A 27,707-nucleotide genomic window follows, 5' to 3' on the forward strand; every position below is an offset into this window, starting at 1 on the left:
AAAACACAATTTTGTCGAGGTGGCAGCGCTTTTCAACATTTGACAAACTGTATTTCTGACAACTAATGGGCCCATTACTGATGCTTAGCATAGACTTGACTTGACTTGAGAACTATCACTTAGATTTCTGTTAAATGAACATTGCATGTTACTGATCACTCAAAACTTAGCAGCAACACTTAACTTGACTTAGAAGTCTGTTGAATTTTGATTTTCTATATAAGTTCTAAGTGACGTTTGCATTTTGAGATGCCATTTGTTTGTTTCCATTTCTTTTTGACATTTTGTCATGCAAATTGATATTTATTGATTATGATGCCAGATTGCATGCGCTAAGTGGAGTATAATCGTGGCTAAGTTGCCAAGTTTACGCCAAGCCAAGTCAAGTCTATGCTAAGTATCAGTAATGGGCCCTTAACACAGTTTATGTCAAGTAAGTCAAAGTTGAGCTTTATTGCTATTTTTTCCAACACGCATTTCATAATATTTTTGTAGTCACCCCATATTATTTGAAGGTCAATCTTTTTTAATGAAGATCACACAAAAAAATAATGGCAACCTTGTTTGAAATTTTTGGGTTAAAAAGAAAGTAATGACTTAATTGGAAAGAAAATTTATTTTTAAATTTCTGCCATAAGTTTTTAGAGATCCCACAGTATTTTTCTTAAATCTACAACCAAATTAATTTTGGAAGTGACAATACTGGTTCACTGACACGATAGTATGTGCAAAAATTTAGGTATCTTCACTAAATCTGATGCACGAGCTTATCTGAACTTTAGATATCGTCAACTATGCGGTAAAGGCTGCAAACTCCATATTTCCACTCCCTTCAAAACGACATTTTGATAACGGTGGAATGGGACACGAATTTCAATATATTTTAAAACGTAATGTGTTGAATGAAAAAGTGGAATAAAAAAACTTGCAAGGTTTATGCATTAATTTATTATCAATTATTTTTTGATATTTTTTTCTTGAGCTCTGAAAAATGCTATAAATGTCATTTAAACCTGTTTCTGTATGTACGTTGAAATTTTATCCCTAAATATTTATTGATAAAAATAGCCCGAATTTGATTTTCCTTACTTGTTTTCTACACAATTTAAAACATAATATCTCATTAAGATAAGATATAAAAAGTTTCTTTACTTCTGGTAAAAGCTGCGAAGTACTCACTTGGTTCGAGTATACTCGAAACCTTTTACTGAGTATGAGTACTAGCAACGATACTTTGATCCGGGATACTTTTTCTAAAAGTTCATGAACAAAAAAAAAACGGAAATACTTTTTTTTCAAATACGTTGGTCTAATGTTCATTTACCGTAACATATGTATACTAGATATGTATGTATATGTGAATGTGTGCATTCAAAAAAAATCTTAAGAAACTTTAAGAACATACATAGATAAATCCATATTTAAATAGAGAAGATCAAGTTGAAATTATAAATAGAATATATTAAGATATGTGTTTTATAATTAAATATGTGCAATTTTACTAAAAATTTGTTTTCATATTTACATTCCAGAAAAAGTTTTTGAAGTACATACACTGAAAGAAAAAAGCTGGTAAAATCAACCGCATTAATGGTCGATTATATCTGTATCCGTCGCAAATAACTGTTGAAATAACTGTGCACAAACTGTTGATTTTGAATTGAGCATTTCAAACAGTCAAATCCACAAAAAAAGTTCATTAAATGTAAGCAACAGCTATTTTAAAAAGGCCTTGAACCCTTTAGCAGGTAGGCGTTTCACGCTACCATCACACCACGGTGGCCGCCTAGCTCTGCTCTAATAAGTAACAACTGTTAATGTCAGCCTAAGAATACTAATGAAATCGGCTAAAATAACAGATTTCCGTCAACATTGAAATAACAATGGTTGTTGATATGACAGAGATTTATGTGGCACGATAGTCATAAGAGCATAGTAATAAGTGCCGTAAGCGTAACTTTGTCTTTCAAATTAGCTGATGCAACTGCAGTAAGGTTCAGTGCTGCGGTGTAGCTTATGCGCAGACGATACGGCCATAGTAATATAGCGTTATCAGTTACAGGCTACCTGAATCCGTATCTGTGGCTCGAAGGGTTCTGAGCCACAGTGGAAGTGGATGGTTGGCCCAAGGGTGCCGAAATAGCGGGAGAAGCGATAGACGTGTACACTGATGGTTCCAAAGTAGTAGAAGGAGTGGGGTCTATGGTATACTCTGCTGATCCGGAAATAAACAGATCCTACAAGCTGCCAGGTCACTGAGGCATTTTGCAGCTTGAAGAAAATAGCTTAAACTGCAGCCATCCCCATTTTTATATTGACAGCCAAGCAGCAATTAAGGCTATAATCTCGCAGAATACAGCATCTTAAAGTGTGTTAAGAGGTTAAGCAATCCCTGGAAATAATCGGGGCCGGGAGAAGCATACACCTATATTTGGTTCCAGGGCATGTGGGAATAGATGAGAATGAAAAAACAGGTGAACTATCTAAAAAGGGTGCATCCTTCGAAACTTCCTCCGTAGACGTCCCAATCAGATTGGTCGAGATTAAGTGCAGATGAGAGGTGCACATGATTGACCAAGCGGGAAAGGCGTGGTCCCAAACGCGTGGCTGCAAAGTGTCGATGATCATGTGTAGGTTTTACAGCCTCAGACTAACAAAGTTACTCCTGTCATTTAAAAGAGAGGACTGAAGACTCATGACGGATATTCCGACTGGACACTGCCTTCTGGCATCACATACCATTAAATTATGCTTGGTCAGTGATAGCAGATGTAGGAAGTGCAACCCGCACGGAGGAGGAAACTATTGAGTACATTTTGTGAAAGACTCCAGCTATTACGTTGTCAGACTTAGAAGCAGGATGTTGCATCGGTCCTAGAAAGCTTCTAGGATTGACCAAAAGGACGAATTTCATAACATAGGTCCTGGTTTTTGATAGGGGTTTTCAGTTTGGTCGTTAAACAAACTCCGACCAGTTCAACCTAACCTAACCTAGCTGATGCATTTGCATAACATTGACAGTTGTTTGCTGTTGAAATTATCAATTAAATCAGTTCATTTAACAAAAAAATTAGTTAGATTGATTGAGAGCCTGTCATTTTTTCAGAATATTGTTAACTTGGAACCAATACTTTTTCTTCTGCTGAATTAACCAAACTCTTTGGTTTTCTTGGCAAAAAGCTTGGTTGAATTAACCATAATGCGCTCAATATTACTGAATATCTCTTAATTTAGGAACAACAAACCTGATTTGTTGATTTCTTCGCTTCATTTCTTTCAGTGTATGCATCCAAAAAATTATTTAAATATCATGCTCCAACTACAGCAGCGTAACTTACATGTATTGACCCGGCCTATGGAAAGGTGGCTTATGACTAAAAAAAACTATGACTACTAAGACACTGAAGAAATGCATTGTTTATCTTTAACAGCTGTTTCTCGCAATTTCTTTTTTGAGTCATAAGCCACCTTTTCATAGGCCGGGTCACATATGCATCCTAACACATACCTATAGAACTTAACAATTTGCACTGGCACATTTAACTAACAATGTTAATTTTATAGATGTTTAAGTATGTACAATATGTTTATTTACATTGGTAAACATATAACTTTGAAGTTCTCTTTACACAAACCGGTATGAAGTATTTATGCAACTTTTTTCGGAGCACTATTTTTACATATTTGGATTAGGGGCCCTGTAGAGAGATATTTAAGTTCATTAAATTTTCGATAATTCTGAAATTATTGCATTTAATTCTAGTTATTATTGTTATAAAATTATCGATAGCCCCACCTGGTGATAGTTTTAGTATTTAAAAAAAACCGGCAGTCTCAATAGTATTGAACTTTGATATTTATGTTTCTCCCATTAACTTAAGTTTATGAGGATCAGATTTTTATTATATACAAGCTATTACCCGGCGGATACTTATGTGTTCTGCCCCGTTTTGGGTTTATCTGCATTTTATTAAAGAATTTCGTGAAGTACATATATACCGTCCACTCCTACTCTTTTCTTCCAAATCCACTTCCTTTCCCACTACCCTTTCTATGCCGCTTTCTCTCTTTACCCTTCTTTATCCTTATACCTTAGATCGAACCTTCTAATCAAGCTATGAAATCAACACAACAATATTATCAAGAAAGTCGCTTTGATCATAAGACTTGGTAATCTTTTAGAATATGTCAGGTTTTTCGGAGAAAAAGGTTTTCAATATTAACCTTTTCGAAAGGCTACATAAGTACGAAATTTCAAACACCGCCATTGATAAGATATTTGGGGAAGGTTGATCCCTGAAAGAAATAATCGAATATCCCAATGATTTACCTACTAAAAAGGCTACTCAAGCACCAAGTTTCAATGAAATGACGATCTCTGGATTGGAGTCACAACAAATTTTGGAAAAGTTGGCGGAGCCATGATCCCACTCAATATAGATTTCATCTTGCCAAAAATCCGAGTATGTTTGGCTCAAATTATTTATATATAAGTAAAATATATATATATTATGTACCTCATATATTAATCTGTAGCTAATAATTTAAAAGTGATCCATGCCAGGCCCCTATTTTTAGGGAGCAGATTCTCAATATTTGGTATACACATTCCATATGGAATGGGAACGGAAGTAGGAGGGAAATAAATGGAATAAAGGATGACCAAGAATAAGAAGGAGAACTAGTAGAAGGTAGATAGAATGGGATAGAGAGTGAAAAGGGAAACCAAAGCTCACTTTTTTTAATGTAGGCAAACTAATTTTCAGAACAAAGTCTGCCAGGTACGCTAGTCGCTTACTTACTCCATAAAAAGATCAAGGGATACTTGTAAACTTTCAACCAAATCGGATAAGTTTCGAAGTAGTCCCGATTTGTTCAAAAAAAACATGTGATTGAAGATTTTGGTGCATATTATGTGTAACGCAACGAGTCTGGTTTTCTCGTGTGAACCAGAACTTTTATGCTTATGTTATAAGAGCATTCATTCACCTCAGTGAGTGACAGTAAACCTGATCGCCTTTGCGAAATTTGTGGTATTATATAGGGGTGAATGTAAATGACGGGGACTGCGACGCAAAGTGCCACGGCGTCATTTATAATCTGGTCACTTAATTGCTTTTCGTTTTCTCACTTTATACGTTATTTCGAAAATTATCGGAATGAGTTTACCAATAGTGGAATTTACTAACTTTTTCAACGATATTCGCCAACACTTAATTCTGGAATTGATAATTATAACATATTCCGTGTTCAGTAAAATTGTATCGGTATTCGTTAATGTATCATAATCTATTTTCGCTAAATAGCAAGCAATAATTTTATGTTTGTTAACGGCATTAGCTCTCTTAACGACAATCGTAATCCCCAAATTAGTGAATCGATAACTTATACGATTTTGGTATTCATTAACCATATTTAACCGCTATTTTTAACGAACCTTCTATTAGCTGTTGTCGTTAAATAATAAAAGAATATTTCATTGTTGTTAACGTTGTTGTTCATCATATCGTTAGCGTTAAAGTAACGACAAATCGCATCTTTAAAAGATAGTAAAATCCGCTACAAAAATCGGAATCAGCTCAATACAGTTGCTTAGAAATATAAAATCTTATTCTTTGAAACTACACTGCAAATTTACTTCATACTGGTAGTGCATGCCGCACTTTAATTTGGTACGGCCTAATATAAAGAAGCATTCATGTATTTATGTTGTATCGAAACAATTTGTAATTGAGGTGGGCATGCTTTGTTCACGTGTTTTGTAAATTTTTTAGTTTGTTTATTACAACGTTGATCAATTTTAATTATTGTAGGTAACTTGAGTAGCGCTTATTTGTTGTTAGCCTTCGTTGTTGTTGTTTCTTGATAGCGATAACGTATTTTTATCAATTCGACGTAGCAGTTATAGGACCAACGTGATGGTTGTTGTTATTGTTGCTGTTGTTATTGTTGTAGTGGTGCTTGTATTATTTGTTGTAATTTTGCATTGTGTTGTTTTTGTTGTTGTTGATCGTGATCGTGCAAATGGTCGTGTTGTGAACTGTCTGAACTTATTTGTTAATTTGCTATTTGTTTTTGAATTAATTTTAATTTTTCGGAATCATTATCGCATATCAATGCATTATACTAGATGTTGTTGTATCTTAGCGTTGTCACACCACGTTCGCCTCACATTTTCACTCATTTTTTTATTATTTAGATTGCCATCTATGCAAAATTTCAAATGCAAATCATCCATTGCACGATCAATGTCAGAAATATGAAGAGTTCATTTTCTGAAAGAGATAGTAGGAATTCCAACTCAGAATCATGTTATGAAGATTTTAAGTTGTTTGAACAGCGAGTAGTAACAAGAAACGAGTAACGAGCTTCCATGGGCGAACAGCAGTGGTTGTGGTGAATGTAGGATGTTTGATTGATTGATTGATTTATTGATTAGCTGTTCGACTGTTTGGCTGATTGTAATGTTGTCTGAACGTATTATATAATCTTAGATTAATTAATCGATTAACTTTCGTCTGATTGTGCGGTATTGTATGCTTGAGAAGATAGCGTTTATGTTTGACGATATGAGAATGGTTGCTAAGTTTTTTTTTTCTTTTTTTTATGCATTAATCTATCATTTCATGAGCTCACAGGATGAAGCCTTATCATGTGTGTGACACCTACTCTGAAACTAGTGATTTAGCATACTGAATAAGTATGCATTTCTAATTACAACAATAAAATCGCTATGCAAGAGCACTGAGGTCGTAATAATAACAAATCTAGATGAAATAACAAAGTCTATATAGTTAAACCCAAACATCTTCTTTTTTTTTTTGATAAAAGAAGTTGTGTACAAAAATGACAGAGTTGGTATATGTCATTTTTGCATAAAACGGCTCAGTACAAAAGAAAAAGTATCGTATATTAAATATATCTGCTAATGGATAAGGTTTATGCCAGTGTTTTGCTCAATTATCTACTGAAAAATATCCTTGCAGCTTTGTAGGCCAACCACTAGGCATGCAAATTCTTACGCCTGTTGTAGCAGAAGCAACCCTCGTCTATACAAACTATATGCTCATTTAACATTGGCATGTCATTGATGTTGGCGTCCTGCAACACGTAGCAAACTAAATACCTTGAGATATATCAGAATAAAAGTCCGGCCCTTTAACTATGGAACGGCTCATCCAAAGGAAAATAATTTATTGCAGAATCCTTGTTTCATCAGAAAGCGGTAGATTAAACTTTATGGGAAAAAACAGTATACATAAGTAGGTATAGTAAGTACTATGAGAGTTGGTTTTAGTTCTTCTATAACATGGTATAAATGAAAACAACTTTCCAATGACCATATAGGTTCAAATTCGTTTCATTTGGATGAGCCGTTTCATAGTTATAGGACCGAACTTTTATTTGTCCTTAAAAAATAAAAGTCTGAATTTACCTTTTTTTTTGGGTTTTATCAAAAATCTGGATTTTACTTTTATTTGTGGATTTTTTTTTAAATAAGTCCGAAGAATACAAAGTATGTATGAATTGTCATGAAAATTCTATGGGTATCCCTGGGATCCCATAAACTCTCACCTAGTACAAGTTGTTGGCCAGGACCAGACTCCAAAAAAAAACTATTAAAATAATAATATCAGACACAGTCATAAATTTGAGACTTAATCTTAAACCATTCATCGCTTTTAGCAACTTTTTTGACCTAGACGTTCCCCCCCTCCTGTTTAGTAATCTGTTCTCTAATTTTCTTTTATTTAAATTTATACTTAACTAAACAATAAGTGTAAAATCTGAAAAACCCCAAAAAGTTAAAGAAATCTATAAATCGAAACTTAAGGACATTTCAGGTTTTACAATAAAACCAAAAAAGATTACACTGGAAGAAAAAAGCTTATAAAATCAGCCGAATTACGTGTTAATTCAACCGATATTTCTGTCAATTTTTATCCATCCCAAATAGCTGTCGATTCAACTACGCACCAATTGTTGATTCTAAATTTAGTGTTTCAATCAGGGACCTAAACTTTTATACCTTTTAAAATAAAAGTCTTTCAGAAAAAAATTATTTTCGGACTTTTAATTTTGAATTTTTTTCTATGATACATTTCTGGTATAAGTAACAAAAACTCTTTGATTACCATAAAGACTTCAAATCTAGATATTTAGAAGAATCCATTGGTAAAAATACGTTTCATTTGGATGAGCCGTTCCATAGTTATAAGGCCAGACTTTTACAGACGTTTTTTTTTTTTTTGAAGTAAAAGTGCGGATTTAACTTTAATTTTGACACATATGAAATAAAAGTGCGCATTTTACATTTATTCGTCCTTCCATGGACTTTTTGAAAGCAGTCCGGAAAATAAAAAATATGCATGTTTTTTCATGGGTATCCCCGGGATCCCATAAATTTTCATTTAGGACAATTTTTTACCAGGACTTTTTCAACCTAAAAAATATTGCTATTAAAATGGATCAGTAGTCAAATCAACAAAAAAAAGTCCATCAAGTGTTAGCTCTGTTTCTGAACAGTTTGATGTAGCTTTTTGCCAGGCCTTGATCACAGGATTTTTGGTGTGGTAGGGGTAGCACGCTACCCTCACATCACGGTTGTCACCCTGTTACTGTTGTCAAACTGCCTAAGAATACCAATGAAAACTGCTAAAGTAACAGTTTTCCGTCAATATTAGAATAACAATTGCTGTTGATATAACGGAGATTTCTGTGGCACGTTAGTCATGAAAACAAAGTAGTTAGCGCCATAAGCGTAAGTTTCTCAGTAAAAGTAGCTGATGCATTTGGATAATATTGACATTTCGATGTTGAAATAACCAATTAAATCAATTTTTTTTAACAGAAAAGTCAGTACGATTGATGTAGAATCTCGCACAAAGTAATATTAAGTTCAGACCAACAATTTTCTTCTCTTCAAATGTTTGGGTTAGGTTAAGAGGGCGTGCGTGGGTGTTACGTACACTTCCGCTCGGATACATTTGTGTCCATTGTGAGTGCCCTCAGTAAGTACAGGATGGTGGAAAATTCGTTTAGCTCCATTACCTCCTAGCGGTCCTCAACGAACCACTTGCTTTCCCTGATGAACCCAAGAAGAAGCGAGACGTCCACCTTCCCAACCTCAGCCAAGATGTCGAAGAACTACACTTCCTCCTCATCCTGACAGCTTCTGCAGAGGGAGCTTGTTGGTATTCACCACCATCGGAGCATTGGTGCGATAGAACAATGACCTGTGATGGCACCCCTAAGTACCCTCACCGCAGATTTGTTCAGTTTGAGAAGAAAATTGGTGCCTTTCCTATCCAAGTATGGCTATAAAGACTTTGAGACTTCGCAGTCAACCCTAATGGTCCATAACAAGTCCGTTGCCCTGTTCTCATATTCGTCGATTCTCCCTAGGAGATAACTCAGCGGCGGTCGGACGGACCTTTCCACCTCACTTATGTCTAAGTCGGAACCTTTCCTAGCCATCTCATCCGCGTGTTCGTTCCCTTCCCCAGGGACCCAGCAAAGGGAGAAATGTCTATGGCATAGAGCTCGGCTGAGAATACACTGCATGCGTCAGGAAGTCGGAATGATTGGCTTAACTGTAGATGTGTTAAGTACATCCCAGCTCCAGTTCCCTTCTCCATTTCTCTTGAAATAGCTTAACAAATTTGTTTTCTTGAAAAAAAAAAAAATTGGTTTAATTAACTATAATGCGATTAATTTTACGAATGTCTGTTAATGCAGGAACAACAAATCTGATTCTGATCTTGATTTTATTAGCTTCAATACTTGCAGTGTAAAAAATCTAAAACCATTAACTCCATAAGCAAAGACTAGGCTAGTCGCAGAAAATCTAAAAATAAAGAATTTCAATTTTTTTTAATGCTGAAATTAATTTTTATCTAATACATGTATAAAGGCATTTCAGAGTCTTGTGCATTTGATATTGAAAACGCTGCAATAGCAGATGAGCTATGGAACGTGAAGAACTTTCTTTAATTTTCAATTTCTTCTTTGAACAATTTGTTTTGGATTCAGTTGCTGGTTTGCTATTCAATGTTGAGAAAATATATGCTACAGTTTTTGCGGTTGAGTACACTCAGAGAAAAATGGCGTTCTAAAATCCAGCACCACCGGACTCAATTCAAGCTTTTCATGTTCTTACTTTTTGAAAAACGAACGACCTGTTCTTAAAACAACAACCTTGTTCTTAAACTGACAACCATTTTCTTGAAAAGAGAACGGCTGTTCTTAAAATATGAACAAATATTCTATTAATGAGAATGATGTTCTTAAATTAAGAACAATGTTTTTAAATAAAGTTCAAGAAAAAAGAAACAGCACAATTCGTGTGCACTACAATGTTAAATACAACATTTGGCACAAGCTATCAAGCAGTTGTAGTGGCCCAGCGGCTATAATGTTGCGGTTACGATCGTGTGGCGCGATTTCGATCACCGTCAAACATATATGCAGATAACGTCTTCAAATAAGAATAACTTCTCAATAAGAGAAATACGTGTAAAAATGCATATTATGCGTTTTTTCATCTTTTGATTTTAATAATTTTTTTTGTTATTAATATTTTTTATTATGCTTAAAAAGAGCACAGAAGGTTCACACATCAATGTCAAACTGGTAAAAGAATACGAACGGTGTGCTTGGAATAACTGCAAAAACAAGACCATCGGTAACGAGTAAAGAAAAAACGTACTTAGCATTTTTGAACTTGATTCGTTTGATTTTTTCTCTGAGTGTATTTGCAATGACGTATTTGCATAGCCAAATATTTTTTTGGTGTATTGTGTAACTGGTGTAGTATAGTTTGTAAACGCAATGATGTTAGACCATTCACACAAAATTCTGAATTCCCCGATATATTTTGTGATAGCTCAGTAGGTCTATCATACTACTCTGATTCGTGTACTCGCACACATGGATATCAAAACATTAATTGAATTATGATACTACGTAATGGCATAAAAGAATCGAGATAGATATAGACATCCATATACATCATAAACGTGATAAAAAATTAAAATATACTCCTACATGGGCGCAGATCTGCGTTGTTCCATTAAATTTGTGTTTGAATAATTTTAGTTTCGTTTAAAGGCTACTGCAAAAACCACTCGAGCTCTATTTCAAACTTTAATTTCTCAAATCAAATCTAATTTGTTTGTATATTTAAAAAGAAAGTGCAATATAATTATTGTGTGTGAAATGCCAATGAAATGACTGTAAATACTAACTACCAACCAATAAGTACATACAAATCTTTATAGCCTAATTATAGAATTTTACTATTGCTTTAACAAAAAATTAATGTTAAAAGAACTTGAAACTTACCTGCACCCTTTGCTGTGCTCGTTGAGGTAAATTGCTCAGTGGTTTCACCAAAATCACCAGAACCATGCAAACAATCTTCATCATCGCAAGCACGTTCTGTACCGTTAGTTTTATCTGTATTTACATTTTGTGCTGTTGTTGTTTGTTTTGTTGGTGGCACATAAACTGGTGTTATAAGATCATCACCACTTCCTGATTCGAATGGTGGCGTACATTCATCTTCATCGTCACCACGGCAACCTGAACCAGCGCCAGAGAAGATCAAATCATCTATAGCACCGGGATAGCCACTGGCCGGAGTCTGATTGTTCGAGTTTTATGAAATGTAAATGAAACAAGAAACGAAAATGCAAATTAATCCTTATCTTAAAGAACAGTTATAAGAATACTTTTGTAATTATGAATGTATGTATATTACGTATGTATGTTTATAGACAAGCAATGCGATTAGTGCTTATGTAATTAGTAAGTATTTATGTAATATTGTATAATGTTAATGGTAATTAAGAATGTTAAATGTATAATTATAATGAGTTGCATGCAATATGTATTGATATTATGTAGAAACTGTAAAGGGTTGTGATAGTTAAAAATGTGCTCGGTTTGGTAAGTGCTTATTTTGAGGTGATTAAGAAATGTATGGATGTGCATTAAATAATAACAAAAAGAAAATAAAAAGATTTTAAGCACTTCTCTAATATAAATGAATTAAACACAGATATAATGTCGATGAATTTTACCAATCTGGTCCAATATAGTATTTTGCATGACATAAACACCTACAAGGTTTAACTGTTTCTGATATTATTAACGTTTTTCCACAATGAAAAAAAAAATTCTTATTTCTCAACTGCACACATACATATATACAAGGCCAGTTTATCAAGGCGAATTCAGTACCAGGTGTTGTCATCCCAACAGCTGATTGCTTCTTCTTGATAATTTTCCATACAACGCATTGTACTGCAACATGTCAGTTAATCGAAATCAATGAAAATTTTCTTTTGACTTGACATTCTTCTGTACGGCGAATTGGTTAAACTCGCTTTGCCACCACCTGGTATGGATTGGCCTTGATGTCAGTTAATCGAAATCAATTAAAATTTTCTTTTGAGTTGATATTCTTCTTCACGGCAAATTGGTTGAATTCGCTCTGCCACCACCTAGAATCGATTCGCTTTGGAATCTATACAACGTGATGGCAAATCGAATTCAACCAATTCGCCGTGCAGAAGAATGTTAAGTCAAAAGAAAATGTGTATAAATTCGATTAACTGACATTTTGTTGTAGACGGCGTCGTATGGAAATTAATCAAGAAGAAGCAATCAGCTGTTGGGATAAAAACACCTGGTACTGAATTCGCCTTGCATGCATTTTTTTTTTCTCAAACAAAAAACAAATTTCAATACTTTATTTTGTTCCTTTTTTTACTTCGTTTTGTTTTGGGATTGATTTAAAAACCGAATATTGCGCAAAAGCTTCAAAAAAAAATCATGACCGACCAGAAGAAAACGGTTATACCTCGTAAGTGTTTTTATGTTGTTCTTATTGTTGTTGTAGCAGTGCTTCCCCCATCCAATAGGTGCGACCAATCACAAAAAATTATCATCAATGTCCTCTAACGGAAGTCCAAGGAAACTTGCTGTTTCAACAGGGGTGGACCATGATGGAGGAGTGTTAGAGGCGTTGGTTCCACATTAGAATTGAAGAGATGGTTGGTGTCATCTGGGGACACATTGCAAGCAGGACCTACATTTTGTATGTCGGGGATGAATCTGGTTAGGTAAGACTTTAACTTGTTACAGTACCCAGATCGAAGTTGAGCTAGAGTGATGCGCGTCTCCCTAGGGAGAGTGCGTTTCTCTTCTGCTAGCTCTGCGTATTTTTCTTTAAGTACCTACTGGATTCGCCGGGCAATTCCTAACATAAAGCTCCAACACCTGTTTGTAGATATCACTGAGGACCTGCTTGTGCTTTTTTGCTTCATACGGCTGTGTTCATGGTCTTTTGTAAACAGCTTATCCGAAACTCAGTTACTGAGCCTAGGTGAAAAAGTACTTTAAACCCATCTTTATTGCAAACTTCGCTGGAAAAGAGATATGGATTGTCAATAAATTGCTCACCAACTAGCGGAAGTTTTGTCTCTTTTGTGGCCGTGTGTGGGTGCACTGAACCAAGGTGTCGAACTCAATGAGAAGTTACATAAAAATCGCTCGCAAGATCACGAATGCTCTGTATGAATTTTCGTGCTTATTTACCCTTTAGGGAAAATCTCTAGCTCAAAGCTGATGCACTTCTAGTGCAATCTGAACCACTACTAGGCCACCCTTTATGTCAGAGACAGTTAAAATTGTCCCCATTTCATTGCCTTTTCTATAGTTCCGCACTATGAATATACCGATTTTCACACAGTTTAGATCTAATTCTTTCGTTGGTACTATTTTTCTGGCTCCGAAGCGAACGAAAATGCTACATGTTGCTTCTAGTACTATATTATCCCCTTTTTCGATAGTTCCGAACCAGTGGGAAGGTGTGGGAAGAGAGCGCATACTCATAGTCGATGCGACCAGTTTTTTATACTCAGCTGAGCAGAGCTAACTCATCTCAGATCGCTATTTAAAATGAACGAGATCGGACTATAACCACGCCCACTTTTTCGATATCGAAAATTTCGAAAAATCCAAAAAGTGCGATAATTCATTACCAAAGACGAATAAAGCGATGCAACTTGGTAGGTGGGTTGACCTTATGACGTAGAATAGAAAATTAGTAAAGTTTTCGACAATGGGCGTGGCACCGCCTACTTTTGAAAGAAGGTAATTTAAAAGTTTTGCAAGCCGTAATTTGGCAGTCCTTGAAGATAACACGATGAAATTTGGCATGAACGTTACTACTATTACTATATATATGCTAAATAAAAAATAGCTAAATCGGATGAAGAACACTCCCACTTAAAATAAAAAAATTTTAAAAGTCAAATTTTAACAAAAAATTTAATATCTTTGCAGTATATAAGTAAATTATGTCAACATTCAACTCCACTACAAAATACAAAAATAAAAGAAAATTTCAAAATGTGCGTGGCTCCGCCCTTTTTCATTTAATTTGTCTAGAATACGTTTAATGCCAGAAGTCGAACAAAAATTAACCAATCCTTGTGAAATTCGGTAGGAGCATAGATTCTATGACGATAATTACATATTTCCTGTGAAAATGGGCGAAATCAGTTGCAGCCACGCGCAGTTTTTATACATAGTCGACCGTCTGTCCTTCTGCTCGGCCCTTAACATGATAACTTGAGCAAAAATCAATATATCTTTACTAAACTTAGTTCACGTACTTATCTGAACTCACTTTATCTTGGCACAAAAATTGCCGAAATCCGACTATGACCTCACCCACTTTTTCGATATCGAAAATTACGAGAAATGAAAAAAATTCCATAACTCTATATCAAATATCAAAAAAGGGATGAAACATTGTAATTCGATTAGTTTATTAACGCAAAATATAATTTTAGAAAAAACTTTGTAAAATGGGTGTGACACCTCCCATATAAAGTAGAATAAATTGAAAAAGTTCTGCAGGGCCAAATCAAAAGCCCTTGGAATCTTGGCAGGAATACTGTTCGTGGTATTACATATATAAATTAATTAGCGATACCCGACAGATGCTGTTCTGGGTCACCCTGGTCCACATTTTGGTCGATATCTCGAAAACGCCTTCACATGTACAACTAAGGATCACTCCCTTTTAAAACCCTCATTAATACCAACCGATATCAACATATCGTACAAACACATTATAGAGTCACCCCTGGTCCACCTTTATGGCGATATCTCGAAAAGGCGTCCACCCATAGAACTAAGGCCCACTCCATTTAAAAATACTCATTAACGCTTTTCATTTGATTCCCATATCGTAAGAGCACATTCTAGAGCCACCAATGTTCCACCTTTATGGCGATATCGCGAAATGGCGTCCACCTTTTAAAATACTCTTCTTTCTACCTTCCATTTGATACCAATGTCATACAAACACCTTCCAGGGTTACCCCAGGTTCATTTTCCTACATGGTGATTTTCGCTTATTTTGTCTCCAAAGCTCTCAGCTGAATATGTAATGTTCGGTTACACCCGAACTTAGCCTTCCTTACTTGTTTGTAGATAGCTTATTTCTCAAATATATGTTAAACTGTCAATTTTATAACTGGAGAAAATCTAGTTATTATCAAACTAGTACCAATTTGGCAATTTAGGTCTGATTCCAAAATAGGACTTTGTACTGCTAGGTACTCACGCTTTTATAGAATATTGTTCCAGAGTTAAATGGATTTTTTTATGATATCTCGATCTTTTCTCCACAAAGAAGAAATCTTATCTTAAATATTACATTTTTAAAGCCCTCTTAGTCTTTTTAGATACCTCGAACCATGCGACATCTTTCGGAAAATTTTTCTTCTTTTGTTGCATTGTCTCGGTGCCCTTATTCAAGTGTAATATTTCAAGTTTCTTGCTCAATGATTGCCCTTATTCGAAATATAGTTTTTAAAAATCTCTAAATTTCTCGACATCTGCCACATTTAGTGGAATATTGTGTCCTAAATACTCTAAGTTATGTTTAAATTGTGAGGTCTCTCCTTTATCGGGAAGTTACTTAAAACTGGACGCCAAAATTTGTAAGAGTGTTTTTTTTTTCGCCACATATTGCTTTATCCTCGGGCTCTGTGGTGCAGTTCCAAGTTTCAAGACTTTAGCCCCATTGGAAGTTAGTCGTCACTTTTGAACGATATATCCGAAACAAAATATTGACATTTATTACAAATGCAAGTTGAAATAAACTAAACAAAAATACTAATTGCAAAACCAAATTTAAATATGTTGAAACCAAATAGTTACTTATCAATAGGTGTTAGGTTTTTTGTTGTATATAAGTGCAATAGCGTCAAAAGTAGCAAAATATTAAATAGGCTTAGTGAAAAACCAAACAACTCTCATAAAATAATTATCTTTATTGCTTTTCTTAAAACACTTATTTCCGATTTTATTTAAAGCAATGTAATTTTATTGTATACGTATTACATTAGGGTGCCTCATCAAAATATTTGCGTTGTTCCAACGTTATTATTAGCAAATAGATATCGACGAGAAAAGACATGTTTTATTACTTCAGCGTCAGTTGTGGTATGAAAAAATTCAGGAATGAAACTAAGGGCCTCAATCTTTATTACGAAAAGAACGTTCGTTTCGCTTCAGAGATGAATCGCTAGTGTATTTACACTTGTTAAACGATGGCAACATATCATTTGAGAATTGCTTTCGCCTTCCTGTTTGACATAAAGTAAAAAACGTAAAGGCCGAACGAAAATGATAGAGAATACCATTGCTAGACGAAATCGTTCGGAGGCGAATCGTTCCACTGAGCTTTCGTTCGCAATACAGAATGAAGCCCTTAACTTTTCATGTACTAGAAAAATTTTGAGAGCAAATCTATACTATGTAAGGTTAAGTTCCGATTTCAGTTCATCTATTTAGGATTGGCAATTACCTTCGAAAACTCACTTTCACCTCGCTACATTTAAACTATATTTAAATACCAAATATAGGCTATTTAAATTGAAAAAATGCGACCGTTCGGTGAAATGCAACCCTGTGCCCTAATTTGAAGACAAGTTGTGCAAATAGTTGGAACACGTTTTTCGTATGGGACATAAGAGGGCAGCTGACAAGATGATTTCTAGCGCATTAACTAAAAAGTATTGGAATAAGAACGTAAAAATTCGCACTAATCTATACATGCTACTAAAAAAGCTCATCGACACTTGCGCATAGCCCAATAAAACATTTGGCAACACTTGCCCCGCACATGTGAAAACAATAGAACTACATTACTTACGTTTTTTAATTAGGGATGGTAAGACATTAGAAAAGTCAATAAAAACTACATAATAAAACTGTGAAGTACTGGTTTTATTAATACCTATTTCATTAGTGATGATAAAGCTGTGCCCTTAGCAGTCTATACAAAGTTTAAGTGCAGATGTATTTATTTGTACGTAATAAAAAACGCAGCTATCGACACCCCACTAAAAGACAAAGGAATAAGCAGGCATAATTATAAGAAATAATTACGAGCAACTGTAATTACGTGCGCCTCAGTCAAAGTGATGATGATTGAGTTTGAAGTTGTAGGTTAAGTGCGCGAATAAGTATATTTAATTGGGAAGCTCTACTACCATATTACCTAGCGCTGTAAATGAAGCGCATTTTGTATACTGCGTATTTGAGTATATTTATTCGACAGTTCAGTGATTCGAACGATAAAGAAAGCAAAAAATAATCAAGAGGCCTTAAAATGCGTAGCATTATGGTGCTACCAGTGCTGCCCTTTTACGTTTTCAGCTGAAATCGGCACTAAAGCGCCCGTTACTTTTATTTAGCATAGACTTGACTTGAATTGAAAACTTGGAGCTTTTCATGTACTTAACTGATTACCCAATACTTAGAAATACTGGATTAGACTTACTTTTATGAGAGCTTCTGATTTATATTAACTTAAAAATAATTACAAGAAAGAATGCGAATGCAATATTTTACAATTTTACATCGAAACAATCCACAATGTTATTAGTATGAAAATTTTACAAATATACAGAATATGTCTTATATGATAATAATTTATGAGCCATTGCTGTGTGTTCGTTTTTATAAAATTTTTAGCATTGAGGTCATCGTTTTTGTACCATTGTTAAATGCTTGGCTACCAGGCCTCTGTTGAAATGTTTGATATTAATCTTAGTGATATTCTGTGCTATTTCCTTTTATACACTTTTCTAGTTCATATCTTCGATAAAATTTTTCAGTAAGTATGGAAAATTTTTTGAAGACATCATTCCATAGATCCCTGAGTTTTTTTTATCACTTATGAACTTCACATTTTTGGATTATGCATGGTTGGTGGTGCACCGTTATAAGTACTTTGATACACTGAATACAAGTCCGGTATCAGAATGGATGAAGCTGCTCGGTCTAGAACGGTCCTGGCTCGGCCTTAATCTCAAAATAAAGAAACGATATTTGGCTTTTATGGTATTTTGAGATTGGAGTCGAACCACGGCCCGTTTGCGCAATACTGGTAGCGGATTCGGGTTCAGCGCATCTAACAAATGGGAATAAATGTGTCGTTTTACCAGATCTACAATATTTTCCGTATCTTTGTAAGTTGTCCCTTTAAATTTTTTTGAAGATCTATTCTTTAGGTCTTTAAGACCCGGGTTTTCAACGCGAGCTTAAACTTCAGTTAAAGTTGACTAGATTTTAATCCTGCCACTCCGGCCGCTTAGGCCGCTTAAACTGATATTAGCAGCAACATTTTATGTTATCGAAGAAAGTGGCAAGTTTAAGCTCTACTCAACTTTAACTAAAGTTTAAATTCGTACTAAAACACCCGGCCCAAAAACGCGAAAAAATTATCTTAATATATAAAAAACACGTGTCACACAATTGAGGCCAATGGACTCCTAAACTACCGAACCGATTTTGAATTTGGTTTGCAGCCCGTGTGTAGTTTGATCTAACTTGAAATATAGGGTAGGTTATATCTCAGTTTATAGTCGCAATATTATTTTATTGCAATTTCTTTACTTGTTTATACGTAATAATAAAATGTTACGTATACGCAGTGGTGCACCTCTTTTCAGTTGGTATGAATATACTTAAGTGTAACTTGTTGGTGTTTAATTAAACAACGTGCTTATCAATAAAAAATATTATAGCGAATGATATCAAGTATAGCACATCACCAGCCCCGCCGAGAGGGTGGGGGTTTCTGAGGGGGCCCGCTATTTAGAGGTACTATGACATGTTTTTTAATTCAGGAGGGTCTTTAATTGTTCCATGTGCAATTTTTAAGCCGAATTTCAAAACCAACAAAAATCTGCATTTCATTTTAATATTACATTAAAGTGTGAAAAATAAAAATCTATATATATAAAAAGAAGGGCTAAAATGTGTGTTAGTTGGTCGCCGGTGTTTGAAGAGATGTGTCTGTCGATTTTGTTCAAACTTTCACACAAGTTGCGAAAACCTCACGCGGTGGTTACTATATAGGTTTGGTTGCGATCGACGTACAGGGGTCGAGATATAGGCCGAAACGTGGACCCAAGTACCCCTAGAATGTGTTTATAGAATATGGATAACAAATCAAAGCTGTTAATGAGTGCTTTAGTATAGGGTAATTTTCATAACACTGGGTGACTAGGGTCTCGAGATATAGGCCAAAACGTGGGTCAGTGAATGCCTAGACAGTGTTTATACAAAATGGATATCAAATGAAAGCTGTTGATGAGTGCTTTAGTACAGAGTAATATATTATCCAGAGGCGGACTGGGACTGGGATTAGGACTAGGACTGGGGCTGAGACTCGGAGTGGGACTGGAACTGAGGCTCGGAGTGGGACTGGGATTGGGGCTGGAATAAAATACATACCACCTTCTGGGACAGGCAATAAGGGATGCAGAAGAATGAGAAGGAATTGAGAGAAGAGAGAAGGAGATTGAGAAAGAGATAGAATGAGACGAAGATGGAGATGGATGAAGCGAAAAAGACGGAGGGAGGAGTGAGTAAAAGGATTAGGAAAAAGTGAACAGGGGAGAGCAGAGTCAGACCGGAAAAGCTTATTAAAATGTACCCAGATAGGCCAAATTTAGGGCAGGAGGACGTCTGCCGGGTCTTCTAGTATAGTAATAAAAACTATATAAGCATGGACCCAATTTTGAACTTCGAAAGCCAATATCTATGATCTGTGAGTTACAGCTTAAGGAGTCGTATACAGTTCTAAAGGAAAGCAAAACATCCATAAAAAATTTAACTCAAGGGATTGCTTAGGAAAAATTTCGTTCGTCAAATTTTCTTTTGCAGTACGCAGTTCTTAAGAAATATCTACTACTTTTGTCTGAGGATTTTTAGGAACAAATACACCCGGCAACTGTGGTTTTGCTAAGAAATAATTTATTGTGCAAACAAACCGACAGAGTTAAACATTTAATAAAATCAATTGAAATTCAATATTCTATGTTAATTTTGAGTCCTCAAATGTAAAAATTTCTTGGCTGCTTCTATTTCGAAAAAAAAAAAAAAAATTTATGTACATATATAAAAATATTTCTTAAACTGCGTAGGGCCCTTTAGTATTCACATCAAAAGAAAAACTAAAGGTCCATAAAAAAAAAAAAGGTTCAAATTATGCTCAAAAAACTTCCGTTTGTCTAGTAGTATCCGCCTCTTAAGAAAATTCATACGATTTTACTAAAGATTTTTTAGCAAGCATGAACAGAGGCCCTATTCAGTAATTATGAGTTTTGAAATGTACATTTTTCTTTCATACAAATTATATGAAGAAAAAGTGTACATTTTAAAACTCACAGATACTGAATAGGGCCCAAGGGAAGCACTGGTCACGCCAAAAAATATATGTGCGTCTCATTATTTCTTGAGCAACGACCCTGTAAGAACACAGTCGGTTAGATGCCAGTAATAACAGTCACTTGTGTTTATGAGTTTTTTTAATGGAATTTGCAAACCTATCCGAGCACAAATGGTATTTTTCGCTGGTTTAGTGCATTCTCTTCAACATAAGTGCATTTTCAATTCGAATGAGTTAATTTGAGCAAATTTTTTTATGATGCATTGCTGAATGTAACTTTCGAGTCTTGCAGGGAAATGACGCGGCATAATAGGCCTGAATATATTGTACATGGCGGCTACAGACCACAATGACAATAAAGTAAGACCACAATGACAATAAGGCAAAGCTTGACGACAACCTTAGCCAAGCATTGCCTATTTGATTACTTTAAGCGTGGCAGCCACAAACATAAATTAAAGCAAACAGTTGCTAAAGATTTAGAAAAAAATATGAATTTAGCTAAAATAACGTTCATCGCATACCAAAAATAGAATTAGGTTTAATCTGGGGACAGCGGTATTCGTGACTTATTATCGTGCTGCTCTGGTGCGCCGTAAATAGCGACCCTCATAAGAACATGTGTAAAAACAGTTTGACAGATGACGCTTTGTAGCCGTCGTCGTGAATGTAATCAGGCCCAATATTGATGTTACTTTTTTCACACAAGAAATACATACGTCTGTTTTCTTGAGCGTTTTCTTATGATGTGGATACCGCGCTACAAGCGGCACACGTTTTAACTTCAACATAGGTGTGCGATACGTAGAAATATCTACTTTGGCGCATAGTCATAATTTCCCATAAGATATCTGTAGAGATGGGAAAGGGGTAAATACCCAAATGGTAAATACCCGGTAAACTGGTTATATATGGTAAGAATGGGTAAATACCCAAATATTTACCGAAAAGAGGGGTATAAATTATCTTTTAGAAAATATGGGAAAGAAACACACAAATTCAATCCAAAATGTACTAAATTGTTGGGAAGTTCTTCATTGCTATCGGTTGAATTAGTTTTCATCTGTAATCCAGCGTTTTCCAAAAATCTCTACACAATAATGCATGCAAACATTTTAAGTCAAAAAGGAGCCAGAAAAAAATATATAAATCGGGGCGTTTACAGTCGTTATGAGCTCATTTGGGAGGCCAGTTTAAATGACCTTCTTGCGATGGTCGTTCTGTATGAGCCTATTCTCAAATTTTTAAACAGCTCATATTTAGCCTCTTCTAGAACTCTTTCCAGGGTCATTATAACTCTAATGAACTCTTATTATACGACACTTATTTGGCGTATTTATTAGACATTTCAATTGCATATACGAAAATTAATAGAGATATGTAAAAATCGTAAATGACAAATGACACATTGGCATTAAATAACAAAATCTATAACGAAATATTTGGGAAGAAACCAAAAAAGTAGGGCACACCGTCGGCAGCGCTTGTTGATGGCATATCAAGTTAGACACATCGTGACAGTTTTGCGGTCACATTAAACAATATTCAAAACACTTAGATTTTTAAGATGTAGATGACTGTGGAGAAACGTCGATGCCAATACAAAATTTTGCACAGCAAGGGTAGCAATAATGTACAAAAGTAATTCTTTTTTTTTATGAAAAATTATCCTAATAAAATATCACTACTTTTTCCAAACTTACTTTGACAAATATAAATATTTGGCATGCCATCATATCGGAGTCATAAAAGGCTTTCAAATGATAATTTTTCTGATTCCTTAATTTACCACTCATTTTGGATTCTTAAATTATGAGCGCCATGAGCATATTTGGGGGCCAGCTTCATCACCTAAGAGTCTCTTATGACTGAAATTTGATGAAATTATGAACAAACGAAAAATATTAAAATTGGCAAACTAAGCAGCCCCGGAATAAAAATTCAGAAACTTTTCTGTGACAATTTATTCTAAATGAAATTTCAATTAAATTGAAACTTATTTCATTTCTATTAAGAGGATAATTTTGGGGAGTTTTATTACAAAAATTGTTTTCCTATATTTTCCGCTTCGGATATTTGCCAATAATTCTTCCTAAAAGCCCTGAATTGTGTCATAATAGAACTCAAAATAGGTTATGACGCCAATAAGGCCTGTGTAGGAAAGAGGCCTGTATAGAACTCATATTAGCGGTAAAATATGAGCTGCTTATGCGCCTGCTAGGAGTTATATCATATTTACTTCACGCTCCTAAATGAGTACGGACTAATTGTTGACTTCGAATGTTTGCTGGGTTGCTTGTTTAACATCAAAACGAAAATTTCTTAATTTCAAATGACGTATCAATATAATTTCCGAACTGTCATTCCAAGCAGCCTTGATTTAAATTATTTTTAAAAACCCAAAAAAAGGTACATAAAAGGAATATTCCGGGTATTTTCCTGGTATTTACCCATAAAAATGGTAAATACCCGATAGAATCCCATCTCTAGATATCTGACAAAAAAACTGCAACGAAATTTATAACCTATTTTGTTTTGACTATGACTATGCGCCTTTGTATTTTGTGTTTCCGAATCCGTGTTTACTTAATGGCTCATAAATTACTCACTCATATAACTGAATAAAAAGAGAGCGAAACTGATTGACTGATATTATTATTATTTTTTTTTTTTTTTTTTTTGCAAGACTTATTTACGAGAGAATATTTTAGACTTGAAAATTTGATTTGCAAGTTTGATTGTTTAAAATAAATTCCCTAACCTGCTGCATTCTTTGCAGATCATTTCTATCTAATACTCCAGTTACCAGTTGAACATCTCCTCTTATGGTTATGTGTGGATCACGTTCAACCGCCAAATCGAGTATGCGTAACTTATTCAACGATAAACCGGCAATAACACCAGCAAATGGACGTTCAATACGGGTACGACCACCACGACTAAATTTTCCACCCACTTGAATGCTAGACATGGTATTGAAAACCGTTGACTGATGTCCTAAAGACGAAATTTATAAAATTAGTTAAGTTATTTGTGTATTCATTTAAAGTCCGGTTTTTCAAAGCGAGTTAAAACTCCCAGTTAAAGTTGACTAAAGTTCGGCCGCTTAAGCTGAGATGGGCAACAAAATTTTATGTTATCGAACAAAGTGGCAAGATTAAACTCTAATCAAATTGAACTGGAGTTTCAACACGCATTGAAAACCCTGGTTTAAGAGCTATTTTTAACATGCCTTGTGGGTTGAGAGTTTGCACATTATAGTCATCGAGTTGTAGCGTTGCATTACCGCCTTTACGACTAAAACGCACCACATGATATGTATTGTCATTAACTTTTGTGCCGATTTCACCTAAAGGCAAATCTCTTGTGCCAATATTATACACCATAAATATATTGCCTTCAACAATTTCCAGTTCCATATAATCTTGTGTTGTTGCACTTTCCACACGCAATATAACGGCATCGGATTTTGTTGTTATGAAACCCAATGCAATATTATCTTCTTCGGTATCGGCTTGCATATTTTCGGGGAAGGCATATTGAATAATGCCTTTGTTATTTCCAAACTCATAGGCAATTGATTCTAAAAAGATTAAGCGAATATTAGAATATTGGTTTTTTAAAATATAAAAAAAATCTTCATTGGGTTAAGTTGAATTAAGTGGTAAGTATCGGGGTGGAAGAAGCTTGCTTGAACTACTTAATGGTCCCTACTAATACCACATAAAATATCTGTAAACTTTAAGCACTTAGAGAACTGCTGCGTAGCCACAATATAAATTCAAGTGTGAGTGATCCCGATCAGGGCCGAGTTAACCATCAACGGGGCCCTAGGCAACCATCAATTTGGGGGCCCTTTTTCACGTCCGTTTCTTTCTTTTTTCGATTAAAAAGTACAAACTTATATCTTTCATTAAAATTTTATAGTCACAATGTATTAATATCAATAAAATTACTATCTACATTTTAAACATGTCGTTTTCTACATCTGTTTTCGTAAATGCATCAATTATATCATCAATATCGATTTTGTTCAATAAATCTGGCTCAATGCAAAGTATACCTAACATCTCGAGTCGCTCTTGTCGCGTTGTAGCTCTTTCGGCAGCTTTGATTGTTTTTAATTGCGAGAAGGATCGTTCGGCAGAACAATTTGTGATCATTAATGTTAAAAAAATCCGAAGAGCTATGTCTGCGTTAGGAAATACATCGGCTAATTGATCTTCCATTAAAATCCTATTCAAATGACTATGAGTTTTTTGTGCATCGGTGTATCTGGAGTTCACGTAACTATGGAATTGTTTCATTTCAATGAAAAATTCTTCCAAATCTCTAGAATAAAAGTGAACTAAGTTATTTATAGCTTCGTGGAGGCCTCCATCACTTAGAGAAAAGTTGATGAAAAATGTAAATCTCTCTGAAAGTTTCATATACACTTTCGCACGTCGTTTGATTTCACTGTGAAGATTGTCAATAATTTCGTGGAAATCTTTTGTCCTAAAATAATCGCGAGGCGAAAATTCTACTTCTGAAGCATTTTCGTCATTAGGTTACTTTTTCTACGACGAGTACGTTTTACGATTTCTGTATAACCTATACCAGGTAATAACTGTTTTGTTTTTTCCTCGAAATCATTGAACTTTTAACGGAATGGAACTAAACTATCTTCTAACGATCCGTACAAAAAAGCACACCATTGCAAATCTGCCTTTTCACTTTGCAATGACTTACTCACTGAACGTATAGCAGTCAAAACAGAGTTCCATAAAACCAACATGAAACAAAATTCGAATTTTTGCATTTTATTCGCGATACACGTCGCCTCATAACGAGTATCAGTATTTTGTGATTCATCATCAGCAATGATTTACAGGGTCTCTAATATGATATCAAATGAATCGTAAACTGCATTCGTCGTATTCGAATGTGCTTCCCAGAAATTTTAGAAATCTTTTCCAAATTTCGGGGGCCTCTTAAAATCGGGGGCCCCAGGCAACTGCCTATTCTGCCTACTTGTTAATGCGGCCCTGATCTATATCTAAGATAGATCCTTCGGAAATTTTGGGAAGACGAGGCCCAAATACTTTCGCCTGGTAAAAGTTGAACAGCAAGCATGAACTGAATCGAAAATTCTAGCTCATCATCCTCCATCCAACCGCAGCAGGAAAACTGAGGCGTATCGCGTGTACTCTGGAAAGTGAACCACAATTGGCAAGTAGAAATGAGCGGCCGGCTTGTCATTCACTACTTTCCCGAAGAATCCTGCTACCGTAAATAAGAAGAGTGTGCTCAGTGTTTGGTTTATTTATTGACTCGAAGACCCTCTGTACAATAGCAGACTACAGGTGGTCAGTGGAACTCCTATTTCTTCATGGTCCGCCACATTCAGTTCAAATGTACTCATTTAGGTGGAGAGAACTGTATAACAGTTGTCCAGTATATCACTACTTATACTGCGTAATCCATATGATTCCAATTTTAAAATAATTATATTCAATCGCTAAAAATATTCCTCCGGAAGACTTTTCTGTCATAAGAGACAACTAAAATACACGGACCCCAAAAACTCATTCTCGAGGTAATGGGCTAGTAGCAGAATGTTCTAGCACCGGAGCATACCGGATTAAATTTGGACAAGTAAGGAAGGCTAAGTTCGGGTGTAACCGAACATAACATACTCAGTTGAGAGCTATGGAGACAAAATAAGGAAAATCAATCTGGGTTAACCCTGGAATGTGGTTATATAACATGTGTATCAAATGAAAGGTATTAAAGAGTATTTTAAGAGAGAGTAGGCCATAGTTCTATGGATGAACGCCATTTAGGGATATCGCCATAAAGGTAGACCAGGGCTGACTCTAGAATTTGTTTGTACGATATGGGTATCAAACGAAAGGTGTTACTGAGCATTTTAAGAGGGAGTGGGCCTTAGGTCTATCGGTGGACGCCTTTTCGAGATGTCCCCATTAAGGTGGACCAGGGGTGATTCTATAATGTGTTTGTACGATATGGGTATCAAATGAAAGCTGTTAATGAGTATTTTGAAAAGGAGTGATCCTTAGTTCCATAGGTGGACGCCGTTTCGAGATATCGCCATAAAGGTGGACCAGGGGTGTCTCTAGAATGTGTTTGTACGATATGGGAATCAAATGAAAGGTGTTACTGAGCATTTTAAGAGGGAGTGGGCATTAGGTCTATAGGTGGACGCCTTTTCGAGATATCGCCATTAGGGTGGGCCAGGGGTGACTCTAGAATGTTTGTACGGTATGGGTATCAAACGAAAGGTGTTACTGAGCATTTTAAGAGGGAGTGGGCATGAGGTCTATAGGTGGACGCCTTTTCGAGATATCGTCATTAGGGTGGGCCAGGGGTGACTCTAGAATGTGTTTGTACGATATGTGCATCAAACGAAAGGTGTTACTGAGCATTTTAAGAGGGAGTGGGCATTAGGTCTATAGGTGGACGCCTTTTCGAGATATCGCCATTAGGGTGGGCCAGGGGTGACTCTAGAATGTGTTTGTACGATATGGGTATCAAATGAAAGGTGGTAATGAGTATTTTAAAAGGGAGTAATCCTTAGTTCTACAGGTGGACGCCTTTTCGAGATATCGCCATAAAGGTGGACCAAGGGTGACTCTAGAATGTTTGTACGATATGGGTATCAAACGAAAGGTGTTACTGAGCATTTTAAGAGGGAGTGGGCATTAGGTCTATAGGTGGACGCCTTTTCGAGATATCGCCATTGGGGTGGGCCAGGGTGACTCTAGAATGTGTTTGTACGATATGGGTATCAAATGAAAGGTGGTAATGAGTATTTTAAAAGGGAGTAATCCTTAGTTCTGTAGGTGGACGCCTTTTCGAGATATCGCCATAAAGCTGGACCAAGGGTGACTCTAGAATGTTTGTACGGTATGGGTATCAAACGAAAGGTGTTACTGAG

General features: G+C 35.5%; 1 protein-coding gene across 19 annotated transcripts in view; it reads right to left on the minus strand.

Moving 5' to 3' along the window:
• Nrx-1 (Neurexin 1) overlaps positions 1–27,707 on the minus strand; it is a 119,347-nt gene that overhangs the window by 8,449 nt on the left and 83,191 nt on the right. For 17 of the 19 annotated variants that reach the window (XM_067762395.1, XM_067762394.1, XM_067762396.1 and 14 more), the window contains 3 exons: positions 24,000–24,350; positions 23,529–23,764; positions 11,344–11,644 (listed from right to left, as the gene is read on the minus strand). In XM_067762395.1, the coding sequence (XP_067618496.1) occupies positions 11,344–11,644; positions 23,529–23,764; positions 24,000–24,350 (888 nt within the window). Of the gene's footprint in view, positions 1–1,248; positions 6,276–11,343; positions 11,645–23,528; positions 23,765–23,999; positions 24,351–27,707 lie in introns of those variants that run through there. The other 2 variants (XR_010949063.1, XM_067762408.1) reach the window with 2 other exon arrangements.

The sequence above is a fragment of the Eurosta solidaginis genome, chromosome 1 (assembly GCF_040869045.1).
Source record: "Eurosta solidaginis isolate ZX-2024a chromosome 1, ASM4086904v1, whole genome shotgun sequence".
Lineage (NCBI taxonomy): Eukaryota > Metazoa > Arthropoda > Insecta > Diptera > Tephritidae > Eurosta > Eurosta solidaginis.